General features: G+C 37.4%; 4 protein-coding genes across 5 annotated transcripts; 2 read left to right on the plus strand and 2 right to left on the minus strand.

The window, feature by feature from the left end:
• Positions 1–3,234: 3,234 nt before the first annotated feature.
• On the plus strand, positions 3,235–5,268 carry LOC114827514 (pentatricopeptide repeat-containing protein At1g34160-like). The gene has a single exon (XM_029109420.2). The coding sequence runs from the start codon at positions 3,300–3,302 to the stop codon at positions 5,028–5,030; it is 1,731 nt and encodes a 576-aa protein (XP_028965253.1). The 5' UTR covers positions 3,235–3,299; the 3' UTR covers positions 5,031–5,268.
• An 815-nt stretch (positions 5,269–6,083) lies between these two features.
• Positions 6,084–9,568, minus strand: LOC114827516 (very-long-chain aldehyde decarbonylase GL1-9-like). Of its 2 annotated transcripts, none has more exons than XM_029109422.2 (3): positions 9,350–9,568; positions 8,752–9,104; positions 6,084–7,020 (listed from the first exon to the last, which is right to left on the minus strand). In XM_029109422.2, the coding sequence occupies exons 2-3, from the start codon at positions 8,980–8,982 to the stop codon at positions 6,466–6,468; spliced, it is 786 nt and encodes a 261-aa protein (XP_028965255.1). In that variant the 5' UTR covers positions 8,983–9,104; positions 9,350–9,568; the 3' UTR covers positions 6,084–6,465. The 2 variants fall into 2 exon arrangements, with proteins under 2 accessions (XP_028965255.1, XP_028965256.1); XM_029109423.2 differs by having other exon boundaries at positions 9,272–9,408.
• Positions 9,569–9,980: 412 nt separating this feature from the next.
• LOC139188507 (uncharacterized) lies at positions 9,981–14,110 on the minus strand. Its single transcript, XM_070806090.1, has 2 exons — positions 12,221–14,110; positions 9,981–10,295 (listed from the first exon to the last, which is right to left on the minus strand). Exons 1-2 carry the CDS (start codon positions 14,108–14,110, stop codon positions 9,981–9,983), a joined length of 2,205 nt encoding a protein of 734 aa, XP_070662191.1.
• A 2,471-nt stretch (positions 14,111–16,581) lies between these two features.
• On the plus strand, positions 16,582–20,371 carry LOC114827515 (NAC domain-containing protein 17-like). The gene is made up of 5 exons (XM_029109421.2): positions 16,582–17,179; positions 18,068–18,345; positions 18,439–18,735; positions 19,049–19,646; positions 19,885–20,371. Exons 1-5 carry the CDS (start codon positions 16,990–16,992, stop codon positions 20,247–20,249), a joined length of 1,728 nt encoding a protein of 575 aa, XP_028965254.1. The 5' UTR covers positions 16,582–16,989; the 3' UTR covers positions 20,250–20,371.
• Positions 20,372–24,933: the final 4,562 nt, after the last annotated feature.

Genomic DNA, 24,933 nt, shown 5'->3' on the forward strand with positions numbered 1-24,933 from the left:
AAAAATGCACGGTAAAGTGAGGAGAGTGATATTTAGTATTTACACTCATTTTTATTTTCCGTATACTTTTATTAATTTTTTATATTAATCGTCTTTAATTTATTTATTTCAATGGTAAAAGTTAAAAAAAATAATAATAAGAAGTGAAAATAGGTGCGAATTCTAGTCTTACATTTTGTTTTGTTTTTAGTCAACATGTATAGTTTTAGATTAGGTGGTGCCGTGTGGCTCGATACTTCGTGCAAGTTTTAGATATTTTGAGTTGTTACGGAACACAAGTAGTATATCATGTATTTTTATATAAGTGGTAAAAAAATTTTTTTGAAGTTATTAATTTTTTAATATACATATTTTACTGTTTAAATAGTGACACGTGATATGCCATTCCTTGGGAGGGATACTTAAATGGTGTCATTGTCAAGCCTCAAATGCTAGCTTTGTTGATGCTTTTCCTGTGATCAGGAGTGTTCATCAGTTTACCATTGCAGATTGAGGCGATGATTTGTTTTTCTATTAAAAAGACGATACAATGTAATTTTTTATTTATTTTTTATCAATACAATGTAGTTTACTTTTTATGTTAGCATTCTACAAAATGTTGAATGCACCCGTTTTGGCCCAAAATATTGGTTTGGACCGAGATGGATTCTCGGCCCGGAAGGCCTTACAGAAAGATTACTGTGGATCGTTGAGTTCATGGGCTTCCTAACCTAGGTTGGTCAAGTCATGCTGCGAGACGAGTAATTGAATCCTGGCACAATAAGGAGTCTCGGCAATATATGGATAAAAGGGAATCCGGTTTGATAAAGGACTGGGTTCAAAGTCATAGTGAAAATAGAACTGGTCGAGATGGTGTTTGATGAGAAGAAGAAATCCTAATCCGAGTAGGGTTTTAACTCAGTCTAGAAAGTGTTTGGTGCTATAAATAGAAGAGTTTGTGCATCGTTCAAGCCCCCTCCAATTCAACACACGACTGCTCTGCGCAAATTCTCTCAACAACCTTAAGACTTTTTCATTTTCTTTTTTCGCCAACACACCTTCAATTTGGATAAACAGCACTGTGAAGGCAACCAGTGATATCTTCAGTCGGCATAGATAGCACTGTCACCGTAGAACCAGCCAGTCTCGCAGCATTTTCAATCGGCATAGATAGCATTGCATCGAGGGTGACTGGTTATCTATCCAAGTCTCAGTCAAGAAGGAATTATGAATCCTTATTGGTCGAGGTCATCTCATTAGCCTTCTCGGCGAAGTGAGGTGTTACAGTATATTAGGCTCGGTACATTGCATGCCGAATTAGTTTATGATTAGATACTCTCAAGTGGGATTTAGAGTTCGGCATTCTGACGGCCAAACCACGTTTATTGTTAAGACACATATCCGCTTTGAGTATTTGTGCCCTTACACTTTGGTGTCGATTCGGCGTGAGTTTACTCTAATTAATACCATCACTATGACCGAATCCGACAGTGACGATTTGTGAACTTTGTAATAATAGTAGCCTTGTCTTCAGGTTTGAGAACCCAAGAGGTCGAGACGTGTTCCTTCCTCGGTCGCAATCACAAGACGCAGAAGTTAGCCGCGCACCCAACGCAACATCAACAAATTTTACTCCTTGGTCGAGCTCGGCTGACGAGTTGGCACGCCCCGCATTCAACTGAATGACGTAGTTAGCTTATAGATTATTCGGACTGCGCGCTACGTATGCTTGGTAGTTTTTAGGGTCAACAGCACCCCACATTAAAATTTAATATTAAATAACTTATTTAGCCTACTATGCAATGACAATTTTGACCTTATTAGGTTTTAAAAAAATCTAAATATACCTCAAATCACTTTTAACGTATTATTTATCTTCTTTAACTATCAAAACCCCTCCGATCCTCCATTGTTGAACAAAACTCTAACCAATAAAACTACAAATATGTTGAATGAGAAAAATTATTTTGACGAATAAAACATGAAATCAATGTTTCGGAAGCTTCACTTGAGGTAAGACTTCAATTTTTGTATTGTTTTAGTGATTTTGACGACATCGATAATTATTTAATTAATCTTGCTTTTGTTGCATTATTCAAGCTTCTATGTTCGTGTTCATCTTTTAGGGATCGCATAGATTACACAAAGAATTAAACACCTAAAATTACCACAAAATATTAAAAATAGACGACATGGGTTTTAATGGTGGAATTGAATACAACCCACATATGCTTTAAATCCTAGGCGGCAATGTATATTGAGAACGTGGGGTGTGAGGGTATTATGAAAAAATATGTAGGGTGTATTAAGATAATTTTTAATTGAAAAGGCAAATATGAGGTGTATTAAGTTGGTGAGGTTTTTTCCACAATTTGTGGGGTTCATAGCATTTTTTTTAATTTTCTTAGAAATGAGATATATTGCATTTCTACATCAGCAAGAGATGTAAATGTCATGTGGACCGAGTTTTATTTGGTCTTCATGTTTAGATGTAGGCTCATTATCGAAGTTATCTAGAAAATGTTATTACATTTCTTGTGCTTATGACGGGGATCATTCATATTGTAAATTATTTCATATAAATCATGTCTAAAAACTCAATTAATGCTATAATAAATAGATAGACAGTTCGTAATATTTTTACTAATACCGACTATTTGGTCTAAGTGCATTTTTGCTCACATTCTTAATTGGTGATAATGTTCATCATCTATTTATTATCGTTGAATGAATTCAAATTTTGAAATTTGTGTATATCCACCACACAGATTTCAAATTTAAACTTATCTAATGGTGATAAACAAGGTAATGAACAACACCATCACTTGAGGATGGTGAGCAAAAATATTTCCATTTGATTTTATATTGTTTGATGGCTAAACGATCTTATACGTATATATATTACAAAGATAATATTGAGATAATGATTTGTTATATAAACAGCTATCAGAATGAAATTTTACAAATTAATCACAAAATATGATAAGGAGTTCCTCGTCAATACTTGAGTAACAAAGTCTTTTCCATCTCAAATTTATATTTTAAAACCCGATTAACCGGAAGTTCTACCCAACCCTCCAAAAAGGAGAGATTTTTCAATGTGACCGTTACACGAAATGGTATATTACATGTCCCTCTATAAACGATAGGTTATGTGTATTAAAAGGTTAATAACTTAAAAATTAAAATTTTCCACCACTTGTATAAAAATACGTAGTGTATCATCTATGTTTCTGTCGTAACTAAATTTTTTTCCCCAAAAAAGCAAAAAACGCAGATAAAAAGGGCTTCCCATCTCCCAAGTGCCATAGGCATGGAAAATGGCCAGCTTGGAGTCCTTGTTACAGAAATGCACCTCCCTCACGAGCATCAAACAGCTCCAAGCCCACCTTCTAACCAGTGGCAAATTCCAATTCTACCCCTCCCTCACCACCATACTCCTCGAGCGCTGCGCCCTCTCCCCCGTCGCCAACCTCCCTTACGCGACAGCCCTCTTCTGCCACCTCCAAAACCCTTCCACCAATCAATGGAACGCCGTCGTTCGAGGCCTCGCCCAGAGCCTCCAACCCACCCAAGCCATTGCATGGTACAAGACCATGTCCCAAGCTTCCCAGAAAATCGACGCCCTCACGTGCTCCTTCGCTCTAAAGGCGTGCGCACGTGCATTGGCTTTCTCTGAGGCAATGCAGATTCACTCTCAGATTGTACAGTTCGGATTTGGAGCCGACGTGCTGCTGCGAACTACTTTGCTGGACGTTTATGCGAAAGTGGGTGATTTGGGGTTTGCACAGAAAGTGTTTGATGAAATGGGTCAAAGAGATATTGCTTGTTGGAATGCTTTAATTTCTGGGTTGGCTCAGGGGAATCGACCCACTGAAGCTATAGCTTTGTTTCAGAGAATGAGCGAGGAAGAGGGTTTGAAGCCTAATGAAGTCACCGTTCTTGGTGCGCTCTCTGCCTGTTCGCAATTGGGTGCACTCAAAAGAGGAGAGAAAATACATGCCTATATAATGGATGAGAAGCTTGATATGCACGTCATTGTTTGCAATGCGGTTATTGATATGTACGCGAAATGCGGCTTTGAGGACAAAGCATATTGGGTGTTTCAGAATATGAAATGTGGGAAGAATCTAATAACGTGGAATACGATGATTATGGCGTTTGCCATGCATGGCAATGGTGACAAAGCACTTGAGCTTTTCGGACAGATGGATAAAAGTGCGGTGTGCCCAGATGCAGTGTCGTATCTTGCTGCTTTGTGTGCCTGCAACCATGCCGGACTGGTGGCAGATGGGGTCAGGTTATTTAATTCGATGGCCGGGCATGGGGTTGCCCCTAATGTTAAGCATTATGGAACTGTGGTTGATTTGCTGGGAAGAGCTGGGCGTATTCAAGAGGCTTACGAGATTATAAATTATATGCCTATGTTTCCTGATGTGGTACTCTGGCAAACTTTACTTGGTGCTAGCAAGACTTATAGGAATGTAGAGATGGCAGAACTGGCGTCTCGGAAACTGATTGAGTTGGGGTCTAAGGGTTGTGGTGATTTCGTATTGTTATCAAATGTTTACGCGGCTCATGAGAGATGGGATGATGTAGGCAGGGTGAGGGAGGCCATGAAGAAAAGGGATGTGAAGAAGATACCGGGTTTTGGGTACATAGAAGTGGAAGGTGTGATACACAAGTTCGTTAATGGTGATCAAAGCCATACTAATTGGCGTGAGATTTATGCAAAGCTGGATGAGATCATGTTCAGGATTAAAGCCTATGGATATGCGGCCAAGACTAATAATGTGCTGCATGATATAGGGGAGGAGGAAAAAGAGAATGCATTGAGCTACCACTGCGAGAAATTGGCTGTGGCGTTTGGTTTGATTAGTTCCAATGAGGGGACACCAATTCAAGTGATTAAGAACCTAAGAATATGTGAGGATTGCCATGTTGTGATCAAACTTATTTCGAAGGTTTATAACAGGGAAATAATTGTGAGGGATCGAGCCCGGTTTCACAGATTTAAAGAAGGATTATGCTCTTGCAGAGATTATTGGTGACATTCATATATTATAAACTTATAAAGCAAACTGGAGATTCAAAATAAGTTATTTCCAGTTAATTTGAAGAGGCGTTCTGAAAGAACATATCCCTTCTCTGGTGTTTTGATACCGTTCCAGTGACGGTTAGTAATTTTTTTTTAATTTGTTCTGGTCCAAGTCAGTCATTAGTTGTACACTTCATTCCTAACGATTCAGGGAAGATAAGTTTGAATGGATCGCCACTGCCGTTAAGCCTTCTCTAGCGACTGGTGAGACACTGTAACTGCAGCACCGCATAAACACACTTTTGCTATACATGGCTGTCTCAGATTTTTTTTTTTTTGGGGGGGGGGGGGGGTAAAACCCTGCAATGAAAGTTAGAGTTTACTCCGTTTGATCATACGTACCCAGTGTATGGCATGGTATGAGGCAGACAAATTGTCTAGCCAAAATGAGAACTCACCAGCATGTGCTCTCAAGTGTAGAGGAATGAGATTGCAGGTTTGACGCCTCTCAGATGCCCCTCTGGACGTTTGCTTTTCGTTACTGTAAGTCTCATTTGGAAGCTTATGACTGCAAAAGAAAGGAAGGCATACCAGAACCTGTATCTCGGGTGATCATGACGCTTAGCGTGCACAGCATTTGGCGCTGAAGTGTGCTTTATACCTAGTGTTCGGACAGGGTTGTGCCAACATACTGTGATTCCTATTCATGCTTGGATAGCGTCGTGTTGTTGATCAATTCGTTCTACCAGCTTGTGCAATGAGGCTTACCAGAATTGTGTGATGGTACCTTTTTCTGCTCTGAAAGCCTGCTCTTACAGATGCGAGTTGCAAAGATGGTGCCACCTTAAATTACTTCACATAGGAGGCCGAGATTAGGATCGCGATCAAAGACAGGCCGGAAATGTTTATCACACCTTCAGGCTTCAGTTGTAATTATATACTTGACCAACAGTGATGATGATGCAGTCTGATAACATAACGCGTTGAAATTGTCCAAAAATAGAGCATTATACTCTAAACAAGTGTCTAATTTCTGATATAGTAAGAAGAATTCTGCAATCAAGGCTAAACTTGAGATCGTGTTCGTTCGTTTAATTGAATTCTTTGAAGGCACATACAAACAAGTACATCAACGAGGTCTGGAAAGGCCTCTTATGCCCCTTAAAACCAGTGTTTAATAACAATGAACAAAATATGCTACAAATTAGAAAGCCAGAATCTCACAATTACAATGCATAAGGCAGGTTGGTGGAATTAACACAACCAAACCAAGAGAAAATTACTGTCACAACCAGAAAAGGACTAACCCGAACGACCAAACCCTCCTGCTAGAGACTAGAACAGAGCCTCGATATCACGATTCTAATTCAGATTTCCATGAGCGACCGACGCCTCAGCAAAATAATTTCTCAGCGTGAAGTGAGCTTCAATTAGTAAACTGCTGTGATTCAACTGTCTTTCATTGCCTTCATTGCCCTCGCTTCAAACCCCCCTTCAGGTCTCTTGACAAGATTATACGGCATGTAGGTGCCAAAAAGTTTATCCCATATCGGGAAAAATGGCTGGGAATAGTTGTACTTCAAGCCTTGAAGTTGATGGTGTATGTCATGATAAGCAGTGTTGTTCTGGAATAGAAGATGGAATATATTACCAGGCAACCAAAGCCCACAGTGATCATCGACAGTTTTAATCACGGCAAAGCAGAAGAATATAACAGCCGTTCGTGCTGTCATCCCTGAGACTAGAAACGAGAGAGCCCCGCCAAAAGTGTCGAGCAAGAGACCCTCAAGTGGGTGATTATATAGGGCTCCAATTGCATATGGAACAACGAGTCTGTGGTGCTGAGAGTGGACATGGCGATACAAAAACTTGTTCTGATGCATGTAGCGGTGCACAAAGTACTGCCATGTATCCATTACTAGCATTGCGATAACAATCTGGACAATCTGCACAGGTATCGAGGGCTGAATTGTGACCCCGGAGATATTTGCCTTCGAGGTCAACTGTAGCAAAAATGCATGAACTTTTTAGTCAGAATATTCGTTGATAGAAAGGACCTTCCAAATTGGACATAGAGTTACAAATATTGATATGAAATCAATGCAAGTTGAGAGAGAACAGAAATTGGAAACAAATGTATTGGTCTTTTCCATCATTGGGGGGAATTAGACACTCCTACGAATAAAGACCTATGAATAATGACCTACTATGAGTCACAGATCGTAACGAAATTGCAGAGAAGGTAAACAATACACCTCATGTAAGATAGTAAAGCTACTGACTCCACCCATCAACCAACCAAGGCTTTCAATCTCAAAGCACTGCCAGATCAACCGCATTGACTATACACAATTGTAAGTTAAAAACTCTTCAACTTCTAAACAAAAAGAGAAAGGAAAACCCCAAGTAAAACAAATATAAAAAAAAGAAAGCCATATAAGATTAGTATAAATAAAAGTCTTCAGTACTATATGACAAAGCTCAGTGATGACAACGAATCCAACTCTGCACATCAATGTTGTCCAGATTTTAAAACATATCTTATAACCTAGATCTAACATCTCAAAAGCATGCATCACACGAATATCAGTGTACCAGCAGACTACCTAAGGAACTATAATCATCCCCAGCCTAGATTTCGTAAAATTCCTAGTGCCTTTTAAAGCCCACCCTCACTATGCTTTTAGGTACGGAAAAATTGTTTTTCATATTTCAATTTTTGTTCCTTTTTATGTTTGGACTAGAGGAACCCTGTTCTCTAAAAGGACAAAATGCGACAGTGGCACCATGATGCAAAGTATTAACATGCCATCCTTCTGCATGGCAGCATTGACTAGACGGAAACGGCAAGATTGATGGTATATAGGACACATGACGCCTTATGAAGTACCGTTCAAAATCCCGACTTAGTTATCAACATGCTAAAGATAAATTTGTACATCAATTTAGCTAAAACTAGGAACTGTTATGAATTCAAAGAATGTCTCACATGAAAACATGAGCATCCTTTCAGACATTTTTATGTTTCATTTCCATGTTTCACTGTCTTATGACTAAAAACAGTAGAATTAACAGGTCTCTTCAGTAGTCTCATTTGGTAGGTATGGAAGGTAGCTGGCGTTTGAAGACGCTCATTATCAAAGGTTTGCTTATTTATCTATTTATTTTTTTGAAGAACCCATTGGCAAAGGTCGTTGTAAAGTGCTTCACCAAATTATGCAATAAATACAGGTGAATACAAAATCTAGTATTGTAGGATCACATATTACACGGCATGCAATTGTACTGAACAAAGATATGCATGAACAAAGACATCAAATGAGCAAGAAACTTGGAGACTGAGAAGGCATCAAGTTTAAAGCCAAAGTCTAGAAGGAATCAAGGAACCAAGACAACCAAGACAAGATCAGGACATCGTCAAGCCCTCAGAGACTTCAAGTAGGGTGGCTTGTGTCTAAAGCGTCTAGAACATGTCCATGGTAAACCCAAAATAGGAGGAGAAAGATTGGTACATTGCACTAAGCAACTTTCTACATCAGTGTATCTGAAGGCGATTCTCAAACAGCCTGCAATTGGATCATGTCTAATTCTTAAGAGCCGTCACTCCATACTAATTCCAATAGTTATGCAGGCACATACCCATATCTATTTACATCTATGAACATGGATGAAAATGAAGTACATTCCGCATAAATTGGCATAATTGAGATAATGAACAAGTTGAAGTAACTGACCAAGAAGAGCCCCTGAGCAACGGTGGCCTGGACGAGCTGTTGAAGCAAAACACCCTTAACAACAGAGGGGAGAGGCATTGAGTTCTTCTCGTCTTCCTCTCTTCTTGAATGCAATCGGTAATTGTCCAAGGGCGGCAACAACTGGTAAGCCCCCGCATACAACCAGTAAACCACAATTGGGGCAAAAGTCCCCATTACCTCATCACTCACATAACCTTCCCAGAACACCATTGTTTTTGTTCTTCTTTCGAAATTTGAATCCAATTGAAGCTTATATCATATATTAGTCCCCAAACAAAATCCACTACATTTACAGTTGAAGATCTAGAATATGAATGCGCATTCTCTGAACCCTGAAAATTAAAAATCAAGGAATAATAAAGGAATAAATGCCTGAGTTTCGGATTGTTTCCTGATAGTAATCAATCAACAATGCACAAGTTACCATTCTCCAAGTGTTCAAATTTTCCTTTTGGAATTTCTCGGAAACCAAACAGAGCAGAGAAAGAATTTTACTTACCCAAATACATAAAAAACCACAAAGACATTGTAATCAAATTGAGAGCAGAAGAAGAAAAAGGGGTTTGGACCGACTTACAGAGAATGTGGGTTCTCATTCAGATCTAAGGCCCTGTTGGCGCACAGCAATGCAGGAACTCTCTTTTGCCGGTGGCAGTTGTGAGATTCAAACGGATTTAAAATGTAGGAAAAAGGGTTCTGTGATCTTGTTTGGGAGACGAGAAAATTAATGTTGTTTGAATTTTCTCTCTCTTACCCTGCTGCATTCTCTTTTTATGGCTACCACTATTTTCTTTTCTAAGAAAAAGAAAACTCTTGGTTTAAAAATACTCAAATTTTGGGTAAATTACACAAAACTACATTAATTATAGGTTGAACGATACTATCATACCTCATCTTTTAAAAATGACAATGTCATACCTCATCTTATGAATTTGTTCCAATATCAGACCTTCGTCAGTTTTTCTCTTAATTTCTCTGTTAAATGCTGAAGTGGCTAAAGACGGGGCCCACTCACTAATCCAACTGGATTAAAAATTAATTAAAAATTAAAAAATTAAAAATAAAATTATTTTTTTATATAAAATTGTGGAATCCACCCGCTTTCTCTGCTTTCTCTCGCCTCTCTCTTTTCTCTCTCTCTGGGCACCTGCATCCCCAAAATCCCAAAACCCATAAACCCTTCCCACCCGTCCCCCCCCCCCCAACCTTCATCCACCACCCTCTCTCTCTCCTATCTCTCTCTCTTTTCTCTTTGTCTCTCTCTGGGCCACCTGCATCCCCAAAATCCCAAAACCCACAATCCCATTACAAATCTCAAAACCCAAAATCCCATCAAACCCCCCAAAGCTCATAAAGTCCCAATTGGTATCCCTCTCTTCCTCTTTTTCCGCCATCGTCGCCGCCTCGCTAGCCTTGTTGCCACCGTCCTTGGCGGAGGAGTTCGAGAAGGCAACCCTGCTCGACTTCGACCTCACCCTTCCTATCCAGATGGTGTAGGGATTAGACAAAGAGGGGGAGTGTCTCTGATTTGGGGTTAGGGACTAGAGAGAGATAGAAGAAGTGGTTATGATTTGGGGGTGGGCTCGAGTAAGGAGAAGGGGTGGGGAAGACGAACTGGGTTTTTTTTAATTATTTTATTTTAAACTTTTCTACTCAGGTCGAGGGTCGATTTCGGCTCCAATGTCATCCTCCGTCACCCACATGGGTTGTGCGCCACCAACAACACCGCCGTGGCAGACAACGCTGCACATGAGAGAGAGAAGAGGGAGAGAAGGTGGTGGAGGAAGGTTAGGGGGGACGGGTGGGAAAGGCTTCTGGGTTTTGGGATTTTGGGGATGCAAGTGCCCAAAGAGAGAGAAGAGAGAGAGAGAGAGAGAGAGAGAGAGAGAGAGAGAGAGAGAAAGAGAGAGAGAGAGAGAGAGAGTGGTGAAAGAAGGTTGGGGGGATGGGTAGGAAGGGTTTCTGAGTTTTGGGATTTTGGGGATATAGGTGCCCAGAGAGAGAGAGAAGAGAAATAGGCGAGAGAGAGAGAGAAGAGATAGGGTGGATCCCACAATTTTATATGAAAAAATAATTTTATTTTTAATTTTTTAATATTTAATTATGAAAAATATATTTAATTATTTTTAATCCAATTGGATTAGTGAGTGGACTCGTCTTTAGTCATGTTAGCACTTAACAGAGAAATTAACAAAAAAACTGACGGAGGTTTGACATTGGAACAAATTCGTAAGATGATGTATGATATTGTCATTTTTAAAAGATGAGGTATGATAGTATCGTTTGACCCATAATTGAGGTAATTTTGTGTAATTCACCCTCGATTTTTTTAAGCTTGCTCCGGCTCGGCTCGCATAAGAACCAAGCTAAGCTTAACTCGAGCTCGAAAAAAACTTAATCAAACTAAACTTGAGTACAATGATATTTTATTTGGCTCAGCTCGTTTACAGCTCTATTTTGAAAATAATACAATGACATTTTTATGTGGTGTACAGGGAGCAATATTTTTTAATTATTATTATTTTTGGAATACATACGAGATTTTTAGAACACATACGAGATTATTAGAACACATACGAGATTATCTATATTAAGTGGTGGATGAGTGCACTAAGCCTCACAATGAACTAACCACAATAATTTGATTTGAATTCACCTTTGGCGAGAATTATACTTAAATATTTTCACTTACAAATAAAGATGAAGATCATTGTACCGTAGTACTAAGTGACAATTATTTTTAATTCTTGAAGTTTGTGTGATAATGAAAGTCCGTCGGGATCCAAACTTTTGGAAATTAAGGGAAGAGATAGTAGTGGTGCTCAGTGGCGGATCCAGGAATCTTACCCCAAGGGGTCGCAGTGTAAAAGTTCAAATAAAAATTTAGGATGGAAAAACATATTGAGAATGAAATCATAGTACTTTCATTCATAATTCATAATGGAAACAATATTACAAACTATAATTGTCCACGACGAGGTTTCATATTTTGAAAACGAAGCATTATAGCTTCATTTTCAATACAAGCAAAAATATCTCTCTCAATATAAACAAGCAAGCTATCACTCAACCATTGATCTCCCATTTTGTTCCTAAGTGGACCCTTAACAATATTCATGACAGAAAATGCTCTCTCCACTGAAGCAGTTGCAACTGGTAAAACTAAAGACAATGTAATGAGCAAATATACATAATTGAATACTTGATGCATCATTGTCTCCACCATTTTTTTTGCAAGATCACCAATCCCTTCCAATTGAGAGAAATCACTACTGGAACACACATAATGAATATAAATCTCAAGTTGATCTTCAAGTGCCAAACGATCTTCATCCGAAAAGTCTTGAGGATAAAATTGAGCAAGACGAAGTAACTTTGGTTTATCAAAAGCTACAAATGAATCTTTCGGACTCAAACATGCCATACAAATAAGCAACTCGGTATTTACCTCATTAAAGCGATCCTCTAACTCCGTAATTTTCTCATCAATGACATAAATAAAGAGCTCCACACGATAATGATGACGATTTGTCTTTATTGGAGCATAACGCCTTGACCTCCCTGGAAGTATAAATGCCTCTTCCATGTTAGGAACATCAATATGATGTTTTTCACAAAAAGAAGATACTTCATCAACCAATGCATCGAACCCATTATTCCTCATCCAATATAGCTTTTCCTTGCATGATTTCACTAAAGCCATTACATTCACAATTTCTTGATCTTTCCTTTGCAATGCTTGTGACAAATCATTTGCGAGTCCCAATATGACTTTCATCAAGAAAAGGTGAAACACAAACTCAAAAGTAAGTATCACTCTCATTAACGTATTTGCTTCACCCGCACTTTCATTGGGATTATCATCAATAACCATTTGAAGCACATGAACCACGGATGAAAACATAGAAATGATGCTAATCAAGGTACCATAGTGTGAGTTCCATCGTGTGTCACCGGCACGTTTGAGACTTGTTTCTTGATTTAAGCCTCGCCCCGTTATAAGACAATCATTTTCAAAAGCTATCACAAGCTCTTCTTGAAGTTGCCCTCTAAGTGAATCACGCCGCTTACAAGATGCTCCAACATGATTAACCACATTATTAGCCGTTGCAAAAAAAGAGGCAATGTCTATATTATTCTTTGCTACGGCAACAAGAGCTAGTTGAAGTTGATGAGCAAAGCAATGAACATAATATGCACAAGGTTGTTCTCTCAATATCTTTGTTTTAAGGCCATTCAACTCACCTCTCATATTGCTAGCACCATCATAACCTTGTCCTCGTAGCTTGGAAATGCTCAAACCGTAGCGAGAAAACAATGTGTCAATAGCATCCTTTAGTGAACTTGAAGTAGTGTCGGTAACATGTTGGATACCCACAAATCTTTCAATTACATGCCCGTTGTCATCCACATAACGCAACACCATAGCCATTTGCTCTTTCACAGACACATCACGTGCTTCATCCACCAATATTGAAAAGAATTTATCTTTTAGACCATCCATGATAGCATCAAGTGTTTCAAGGGCACATGAATTCACAATTTCTTTTTGAATGGAAGGAGCTAGTAATTTGAGATTCCCCGGAGCATTTTCCATCACAACTTCTCTAACTTTATCATTATTATCTGCAAGGAATTGCAATAACTCCAAGTAATTTCCCCTATTGCTTGAAGTGGCACTTTCATCATGGCCACGAAAAGGAAGACCTTGTCGCAATAAAAACTTAGTGCACTTGATTGAAGCAATCAAGCATGTGCGATAAGCCTTACGAGTTTGGTCAGAGTGTTTGCTCACTGCCGTTTCAATATGTGTAGCTTGATTCATCAAATTTGTAGCAGCTTCTCTAGCCTTATTATGAACACTCCCAACCGGTCCAACATGCATCTTAAATCTTTCTCTCCCTTTCTTCCAATTCTTAAATCCATCTCCAGTGAAAGCTTCACTACCCACTTGTTCAAAATTGGTTTTAAAGAGATAGCAATAGAGACAAAATGCCGCATCTTTAGATACACTATACTCCAACCAATCAAACTCATCAAACCATTGGGGAATGAAGCGTCGATTAATTCCCGACATATTAGTTATTGGGAAATTATGACCTCTAGGTTGACAAGGTCCTTTTTGTAGATATAATCTTCGGACCTCATCTCTCATATTAGCGTCATAATCTATTATTCGAGTTCTTAATCCAGGATCCGCTTGAAGATTACCCAAAACATCATCTAACTGACTTTGTCTTGAACTTGGAGTTCTTGAACTACCAACAGTATTTGAACTATCAACATTATTCGAACTACCCGAACCCGATGATGACTTTCTCTTAAAAAACCGTTCCATAATAATGCTTGCTACATATACAAAATATTCAAAATAAATACTCACAATATAAACAAACCATAAACATAATCAAAATAAATATGAATTGGATTTTCAATTAAATTAAATATCTCATCTTGCATTCTAATTTCTACATATACAAAATAATGAAAATAAAAACTCACAATATAAACAAACCATCAATATAATCAAAATAAATATGAATTGAATTTCAATTAAATTAAATATATTCTACATATACAAAATATTCAAAATAAATACTCACAATATAAACAAACCATAAACATAATCAAAATAAATATGAATTGGATTTTCAATTAAATTAAATATCTCATCTTGCATTCTACATATACAAAATAATGAAAATAAAAAATCACAATATAAACAAACCATCAATAAAAACAAACCAATAAAAACTCACAATATAAACAAATCATCAATATAAACAAACCATCAATAAAAACTCACAAGATAAATATGAATTGAATTTCAATTAATTAAATATATTCTACATATACAAAATATTCAAAATAAATACTCACATCACAATATAAAAACCAAGGGAGGAGATGGAGTTGGAGCCGCCAGCAGAGGAGGGAGGAGATGGAGTTCACGTTGGGGGCGGCAGCAGCTATGGAGGAGAGGAGTTGAGGATTTGGGGGGATTGAGTTAGGGTTGAAGGATGAAAATTTGGGGCTTTTAATTGTATTGGGATCGGGTAGGAAGGGCTGGGATGGGGAGGGACACGGTGGGAATTTTTTTTTTTTTTTTTTTTTTCGGCCTGGCCCAAAACGACGTCGTTTTGGCCAGGTCATTTAAAAAAATTTCCTGGGCCAAAACGACGTCGTTTTGCCCAGGTTTTTTCAAAATCAAAACTGGCGCACAGCGCCTTCGTCTTCTTCGTTCGTCCTCTTGCCCAGAAAACCGACGACTCCAACGGCAACGGGGTCGCACCAGGGGTCGCCCCACCATCTCCAAGGGGTCTCGAAGGTTGCTTCCATGGCTTCCAAGGGGTCGCGCGACCCCAATGACCCCACTGTGGATCCGCCACTGGTGGTGCTAGTGGCGGAGCCAAGATTTTATAATAACAGGGTCATAATCTAAGCTCCAAAAAAGTAATTATACTTTCATTTATATTGTCAATGATGTGTTCTCATATTTTAAGAAACGTCATATTACACAAAGAGAAAATGGGAAAAAATTACTAATATAGAGCCAAAAAAGAAGACTATGAGTTAAACACACAATAAAGAAGAATAGAGGAAATCTTTTGTCAAATGTGGAGAGTGATTTTAACCATGCTTAATAAAAGTGTAGTGAGTCGTATGTTCTTTCTTAGTTTTTTTACAAGGTTCAAGGGGAGATTGAGTTCAGGTTATAAGATAAATCATAAGCATTTAGTTGGGTTATTGCGTTTAATAGAGGTTTAATTTAAGTTAGAGAAAAAGAGAGATAGAGGAGAGAAAGAAGAAAATACAAACAAAGAGTTGTTGTGCTACAAATGGGAGAACGACTGAGATAAAATGAGCTTGGAGTGGAGTAAGACAACTAAAAAAAGGGCCAAAAATCACCTACAAATTTGCTATAGGAGTCCAGACAAATTAACAAGGGTAAATACATTGCGTTGTTGGGTTCATGGGTGCTCAATTTCCCTTTTATTAAAAATGTGTCTTAAAAGTCAATCATGAGGTGATAGTTAACGAATATTTTACATGCTAAATTAATTTAATTTAATTTAAAGGCAAGATTATTATTTAATGTGGCCTCATTAAATGTTTTAGTCCTTCGTTGTTGGCTCGCCTTCATTCTTAAGGACTGTAAGTGGTGAAAAATTTTATTTTATAAGTTATTATTTTTTTAACACATATATCATTCCATTTATATAGTGACACGTGATGTACCATCCAGTGTGTCGGTCACGCTGAAAAATCTCTCTAGCATATGAGCTAACTTAAATGCTATTATTCGTGAGTTTATTAGTAAAGACATTAGTTCTTCTTAATAACCATTGATAATTTCGTTGACTTTAGAAATTTATTCACATATAGCAGATGTATTGACGATCCATTATTTGTTGTTTCAATTTTTGTTAATATATTCATGAGTACTAAGGTGCTAATGAGTTAGTAAATTAATATGATGCTAATCACTAATTTAGTTCACATACTATTTAAGAATTATTTCTTAGATTTCCAGATGATTATATCGTTTTTCTGTTTACGTATTTCATATCTTGTTGTACATGTAAAACTAGCTAAATTTATCTAAAAATTATTTAAATTACGATGAATAAAATTTACTTGGGTTTAGAATGCAAAATACATCGTTTTAGCCAATTTAATTAAATTCATATCTTCCAAAAGAAGAAAAATATCAATCAAGACAAAAATTAAGTACCACCAAATCATGGAAACCACCAAGCGGGCCCCCTAATATCTTAAGATCCAGTGCACAAATCACAGTGCGAGTGTGAGTGCGAGAGCGAGAGTCGTAGCGAATCATCCAACCGCGCAACACCTTAAACCCGCCCAGCTTACGTCCCCGCCACGCTTTCACACACACAAAAGGGAGCAAAATCCTTCGAAAATAACAAGGAAACTTCTCATCCCCTCTCTCGCACTACAGAACGCCTCATCCGCCCTATTCCTCCTCTGACTATTCGCATTGACCCCCACCTCCATCCACTCTCTCTCTCTCTCTCCTGCCTTAGGAGAGTCCTACTGTGTTTATGTAGGACTTTTCTTCTTTCTCTCTCAATTATCCACATCTCTTTCTCTCTCTCTCTCTCTCTCTCTCTCTCTCTCTCTGTTGTGTTTGATCGGTTGAAGTTTTTCGGTTTTTGTTTCTTCGACGGTCTTGATTTTGTTGTTGGGGAAGCGATGGTGACGGAGGACGATTCAGCCGCGCTTTTCTGTGACGGCCACTTTGCCGCGCCGGGGTTTCGGTTCCATCCCACCGACGAGGAGCTTGTCCTCTACTATCTGAAGCGGAAGATCTGTAAGAAGAGGCTCAAGATTGACGTCATCGCCGAGACCGACGTCTACAAGTGGGACCCTGACGAACTTCCTGGTATGATTTTCGTATGATTTTTGATATGGGGTTTGTGGGTTTTGGAGGTTTTTTTTTGTGAAAGCATTGATTTTTAGTATGATTTTGGATTTGGGGCTTGTGGGTTTTGATTGTTTGGTTATTAATTTGGGTATTTGTTTTGGTTTTTTGAATCGGTTTTTGTGTAAGTCAAAAGTTTTGTGTGGATGATTGATTGCTGTAGAACAAGTGAGAAGAGTCTTGATCGTCGGGTCAACCCTTTGGATCAAAGTCCAATTGGTGCATTAATTCTTAAAACCCTAATTTTAACTGTTGGGATCATTGCGGATTTTGGGTTTTTTTTTAGATTGCTTTGCTTCTTCTTGCTGTGTATTGGCTGATGGGTTTCGGAGTATTTTTTGTTTTGTTGACTGGATTTCGCCATGTTGATTTGGATTGGTTTGGCTTATACTTTGGTTATTGTTGATGGGTTTGGTTAACAGGGTTTTCATTCCTATTCAGATTTGTTTCGACACACACTCCTCGAATTTTGCAGGATGCTATGTGGTGATATTTTCTATGATCTAATAAAATGAACTACTATAATGTCAGTAGTTTGTGCTATATAAAGCTACGCATTTAGGAGTAAAGTAATTTAATATTTGTTCTTAGCCCTTGGTTTATAAATCCCAACTTTAAAATGCCAAGTATATGTGTCTGTTAATCCGGTTGCGTTTGGGATGGAAATGGTTTTGAATGGTTCTGATTTTCATTAATTTTAATTCATCTGCTAATCTTAGTTTTATGTATTAGATAGCTGTTTAACTTCTCACAATTTTTGTTGTTTAGCCTCTCACAATTTTTGCTGTTTAACCTTTCACATTTTTTGTTGATTGAATATGGTTACTAACTAGTGAATGTGATATGCAGAACTATCTCTGTTGAAAACTGGAGACAGGCAATGGTTCTTTTTCAGTCCGAGAGATCGGAAATACCCTAATGGAGGAAGATCAAGCAGGGCAACCAGACACGGGTATTGGAAAGCTACAGGAAAGGATCGTACCATTGTATGCTATTCACGGTCTGTTGGATTGAAGAAGACCTTAGTTTATTACAAAGGCCGTGCACCTAGTGGGGAGCGCACCGACTGGGTGATGCATGAGTATACCTTGGATGAGGAAGAGCTCAAGAGATGCCAGAATGTACAGGTATTAATTGGAATAACATCCTTTTCAATATGCTCTTGAATTTCTTTTATTCTGTAAGCTAAAACTGACCATTTTGTTCTTCCTTTGTTTTAGCAATACTATGCTCTCTACAAGGTTTACAAAAAAAGTGGACCTGGTCCCAAAAATGGCGAGCAATATGGGGCACCATTTAGGGAAGAAGACTGGGTTGATGATGAATCCACAGTAATCAAGTCTGCTGCTGATCACCAAATCTCAGTGAAGCAAGCTGTAGATGTTGTTTCTATTGATAATGTGAAAGTCAATGGGGATGTCCATTATGCACTAAATGATATCGAGGAGTTCATGAAACAGATTGCTGATGAGGCTGTGCTGCCTGAAATGAATGGGTACGGTTACACAGCACCCCAGGTTGGTAATTTCTCTCTACTTACTGTACTCCCTTATTTTCTTGCAGGGCTAGTTGTTTATTGCTATTGCAGAGTATTTGGCAAATATGGCTAAAATAAGATTTTTATATCGTAGAGGCTGATGGATCTGGTTTAGGTGTTACCACAATAGTCCCCACAATCAGTATTTTAAATGCTTAATCCTGATAAAGGATGATTGCATAAATAAAGAAAGTTTGTACTTTTAAATTTTCTTTGCTTGATTTTAGTCTTGCATGTATTAAATCTCTGTCACTGCGAACATGTAATTAACATTATACAATTTCATTTTGTAGGTTCTTAGCGAAGAAGATACCCAAAGTACTCTGGTTGATCTGTACTCCAGGGAAGTTATCTGTGCAGAACCTGTCAGAGAGTTCAATCCAAATGTGCAGCAACGCAATGTGGATGCTAACTTTGACTTCACGCAGTCATCTGCCTCCCAAATGCAATCTTACGAGGCATCTGAAGTCACCACAGCTGCTCCTGACATTTATGACCAGGACCCTCCTGCACTGCATGAAGAGGATTTCTTGGAGATGGATGATCTCCTTGGTCCTGAACCTACTGTACCAAACACTGTGAACCCTGTAGATGACTTGCAGTTTGGAGAGCTAGATGGATTAAGTGAATTCGACTTTTATCATGATGCAGCCATGTTTCTTCATGACTTGGGGCCTATTGATGAAGGAAATGTTGCTCATCATCAGTACATGAATTCTCAGGGGAATAATATAGTAGACCAGTTTGAATACCATTTACAACCCAATCCAGTAGCTGAAAACCAGGTTAACCATCTGCTGAATCCAGAATCAACTCAGATTAACAATCAGATGTGGACAAACACTGAAAGAGCAGAACCAAATCAGGGATCTCTCTCGTATTCAACCCCAGGTACATATAACAGTGACGATGAATTGTCGATGCTTTTGCTCATGTATTATTAAGTGCAGGTTTCCAGCTTCAAAACTCTTCTAAAAGCTGGTTTCTATGAATGTATTATTGATTGCAGTGGTTTGCATGACTCACTTCTAGTTATATGTTGGCATTCCCTTTGTTGTAAATTGGAATGTCCCTATAAAATCTTGTAAGTAGTCGCTAATATAGGCGATTTGTATCTGGTATTGTTTAGGTGTGGTATATGAATCTTCAAATTTTCCTTCCCAAGCAACTCAAAATCAAAGTGGCAATGAGGCTGCAGGTGCTACAAGTCAGTTCTCTTCTGCTCTTTGGGCCTTTGTGGAGTCCATACCTACCACCCCTGCATCGGCTTCAGAGAATGCTTTGGTGAATCGTGCTTTTGAACGGATGTCTAGCTTCAGCAGGTTGAGAATTAATACGGCAAGTACAACAGTGGCTGCAGGTAATGATTCTGAAACTAGGAGGGCAGGGAGAAAGAGGGGATTCTTCTTCCTTCCGGTTCTTGTAGCACTATGTGCCGTTTTTTGGGTTTTGATTGCAACTCTCAGACCATGGGGGAGATCCCTCTCCACTTGAGTCTGTAAGTGGGAAGTTTTGCTGCTATATATTATTTTCGCCATCGGAAAATTGATGGGAAGTAACTTGAAACCATTATGTTTACATTGGTTTTTAATATCTATATGAATGTTGGTTGTAAATGATGAAGTTGCCTAGTTTTTCCTTTACTTTTTGTAAATAGAAAGTTCAACATATAATTTTTAGGTTATGTGTTTTTGGGTCGCTAATTAGCGTGCACAAACTTGCACCGTCGCACGCATTCGCTTATTTGCTGCTGCTTACCAAGCACATATACTTTGTCTTTATTCTTTTTTTCGTCTCTTGGAAATGTACAGGTCTAAGAATATTGACACAAGGGTCTCCATTTTTTTTAAAAAATTGGAATTAGTTGTGAGGCCAAACAACATCGGACTTCAATGATCTGAACGTTTATTTTTTAAGTTGCACTTTATAGATCATCCATGCAAAGTATCAACCAAATCAGAAATATTTGAGATATCTAATTTAGTTAAAAGAAATTGACGAACAATATGATCTATAAGAAACATTGAAATTTTATCGTGACAACTGAATGGTCAAATAGTTCTGGATTGAATTGAATTTTTGTAAGGATGATCTATAGATTGAGCTTTACAACATAGACTATTCAGATAGTTGAAGTTCGATATGAAGTGAATCCGATAATTAATTTTTATTATTTTTTTCAGAAATATGGATCCCTCCCGGCCTATATGTTGACATGCCACCGAGGGAAATTTTGTCAAAGTAGTATCCAAGGGAGAACAGTGATAGTAGTTTAAAAAAAAGAGGCTTCAGTGTTATTTGTGTATAGTACTGTCGATTTCTTGCTTTCCTTTTACTAGCGGAAATTGAATATTACAATTAGAACAGAGCTTGGCGGTTGAAAAATTAGCAGCACCTCTTGCTGTTAGCGAATCATAAGTAGACATGTATTTAAGTAATTGATTTTATAATCACAACTTGGACACGAGCCCACCTGTTATTCGCTAGCAGCAAGAGCTGCTGTTGATTTTTTCAGCAGCCAAGCTTTCTCCTTAAAATTATGGTTTCAACTTCGGAGATATAGAGGCGTTTTGACGTAGGCACTTGGTTTTTTAATTTTTAAGAGGGGTGTTTTTGTTTGCCTTAATTAAGTTTTACTAGACTGGATTGGATTAAATTTTGTGTGAAATCGTGTTTGTTACTCACACGGGCTAACTTTAATGAAATTAAGAGGTGTATTCAATTGGAATTTTGAATTTAGGAGTATTCAAATAGGATTTTAAGTGATTCACTGAAATTCAATATGTATTGAATCAGAATTTTAAGATAGTTTATTAAAATCCTTAGAAATCTGGCTGTATTCAATTAGGATTTGGAAGAAGTTTATAACATTTTAGGTGTATTCAATTAGAATTTGATTTCGAAGAATTTCAAAAAATTGAGGAATTAAAGAGAATTGAAGAGATTTTGTAGTGTATTTTAAGTATCTACAAATCTCTCCTATATTCTCATAAGATTTCAAGGGAATTGAATAAAAAATTTATATGAAATTTCTACAAATCAATTAAACTCTATAAAAATTCATGAATTTATAAATCCATTAAAATCCCTTAGGGCCTGTTTGGTACTCTACTTGAATCCAACTTTTTAAACTCAAAAACAATTTTCAAGTTTTAGGCCTTAAAAATTTGTTTGGTGTGACTATTTTCAAAAACTGAACTCAATACTAACTTGAAAATATAGTATATTCTCTAAAAACATAAAAATTGAGTTTTTTGAGATTTTAAACTTAAAAATTCACTCATTTCTTTTTTCTCCCTTCTCTTCTTCCACTCCAAATCTATCTCTCTCTTTTCTTCTTTCTCTTTCCTCTTTTTTTTTACCTTTTTCGTCTCTTCTCTAATCTGCTATCTTTATTCTCTTGGTTCTTTCTCTCACTCATCTTCTTCTTTATCTCGTCCGATCCTCTTCCTTCTTTCTCTTTTCTTCAATCATCTCTTACTTTTTTTTCCTTCTCTCTCCTCTTTCTCTCTCTCTTGCGACTTCTTCTTTTTAGATATCTTTGTCTAGTTTAAGTCGTAAGGTTTAAAAATTTTAAATTGCGGACCAATCACCTTTTTGAATCTTAAAGAATTTTTTTTTTCAAGAAATGTTTTGAGAAATGATAAAATTTTCAAATAAGATACCAAATAGACCCTTGAATTCCCAATTGAATACACCCTAATTTTACTTTTACTTGCCTATGCTAAAGCCTTCATTGAACGGTCCTTAGCGTGATCACCGAAAACCATGGAACTACTAATACCGTTCTCTCTCTCGCGTCGCAGTCGTGCTCGATTGCGTCATATACAACGACGACTCGTCATCTCCGACCCCTCCCGCCGCGTCCTCTTTCTCTTTCTAACTCGATCGTCGTCTCCATTTTTGCTTCTAATTAATGGTTTTATGAATTTTTGGGCCAAGTCGATTTGCAGAGATCGATTGGCATGGAGGATTTTGAGTTTTTGGATTGGATTCTGGATTATGTAAATGGAGGATTCTGAGTTTTATGGATTGATTTTTGGTTTTTCGAAACGGAGGATTTTGTGTTGTTTGGATCGGATTTTGGGTTTTAATTTTTGAGTTATGTGTTGTGTGATGTGGGAGTTGTGGAATTTGTGGAGTTTGGGAGTTGTGATTTGAGTTAGATCCTACTTTTTCAGGTACAAGGGAGCGTAGTTTCTTAGCAAATACTGCTGCTTCGGATGATGAGGAAGACATTGCGAAGTTCATTGGCGTGGTCATGGACTTTGATAGCAGGAACCCCGCTGGATTCACGGAAGACAACTTTTACTGAAAAGCTCAAGTCCAATGAACTTGAGGAGGACCATCTTACCTAAGTTGAAAACTTATGAAATGATGTTTGTGTGGTTTCTCCATTTGTTTGTCAAAGTTGGGTTTTTTTGTTGTCAGGCGTACATCGTTCCGTTACACTTGATTCACATTGTGTTAGAACTAAATTGTGCTTGATTTGGGATTTAATCAGTGTGTTTTCTGACTTTAATTGATCTTTTGATTCAATGGGATTGTATGTATATTCAAACCACTGTAAGAATTGCTTTGTTTCTGAAATGCATGGGGTGCCAGATGCACTCTTTACTTCAAAAAGAAATTTATTATTTTTATTATCCTGCTTCTTAGTCTAGTAAACTCATTACCAAATCTGTTTAGCTTAGTCAATTCTAAGTTAGTTCAATTTAGTCAATTCTAAGCGAGTCTAGCTTAGTTCTAAAGCTAGTCCAGTCCCGGTGCAACAAACGCACCATAAATGTTTTTCTTGGTTTGGAAAGGCCTAATTTAATGTGTCCTCAGCACAAACAGAAATAGTAAAGCTTCCAATTCCTGAATGCATACATGTAACCATCATGTTTTAAAAGATATAACGCCCTTTAGTTATTCTTCTTATGATATAATGATATATTTATATTAGGCTTTTTCGCCAAAAATGGTCCCTAAGATTAACATAACTCTTCACTTTGTTTCCTGAGATTTAAAATTGATATATATGGTTCCTGAGTTTGTCAAAATGACAAATTTTTTTGTCCTTCCATGAATTTTTTTATTAAATAAGGATTCAAATGACAAAAATACTCTCTATTTAATAAACAATAGGTCAAAATGATTTGACAAAAAAATATGGTATTTTTGTCATTTTCCCTTATTTAATGGAGATTTTCACGAAATAGCTCAAATGATTGATGATAGACAAACTTAGGGAACACTTCTATCGATTCCAAATCTCCAGGACTAAAGTGAGGAGCTATGCCAATCTCAGAGACCATTTTAACTTAAAAAAAACCTTTATATTAAGGGATGTAGTACTAAGTGATAAACAAGTGATCAAAACATTAATATATAAAACAAGTGTAAAATTGAGAGTATAAAATTTTATTTTTGATATTCTTGTGTTTTTAAGACGCGGGCAAAACAAAATTAAAGTTTATAAGTAGTAAAAAAGGTCATACTTGTTCCTAACTATGATAGCAAAAATTTGCCGTCTTCAGTTTTGACGAAATTGTACCTATAAAACAATCAACACCTTTGATCAAATACTCCGATGTCTAAGTTAGTTCCTTTGATAGAAAAAAAATGAGTGTTTAGAGTGTTTTGTATAGCGAAAAGCTTACAGAAATTTGGAGAAGATGGAGGTATTTATAGGACGAGGTGGTCGGCCATGAGGTTAAGGTTTTGTCCTACACATAGTGTCATCCTATTAGCCAAGTAATGTCATTTGTAGGATGCGCAAGAAAAAAATATTTTCAAGATATTAATTAGGAGATAATATTTTGGAATGATGATGGGAATATCCCTAATTGATTATGGTAGAGATTCCTTACTTGATAGATATGGAGTTGGTCTTCAATTGGGAATGTATTAAAGATATGATTTAGTAATTAATCTTATCTTTAATGCATTTGACTTTTCCATGCCACAAGCATGAGAGCTTTGAGCAGTCGTATTCAACTGCTTGGACCTTTAGGGGTGTTGAGCGTGTAGGAGTATTTGAGAAGCATGCCCATTTAATAAGAGCAATATTGTCTTTCTTGAGAAAAAAGTACACGTGTTGCCTTCTGAATTTTTGGGACTGGTTTTTAGCTCCACACTAACCATATCTAGAAGAAACACCTATCTTGATCTGTCTGTTTTTTTTCTCATTAAC

This window comes from Malus domestica, chromosome 10, assembly GCF_042453785.1.
Source record: "Malus domestica chromosome 10, GDT2T_hap1".
NCBI lineage: Eukaryota > Viridiplantae > Streptophyta > Magnoliopsida > Rosales > Rosaceae > Malus > Malus domestica.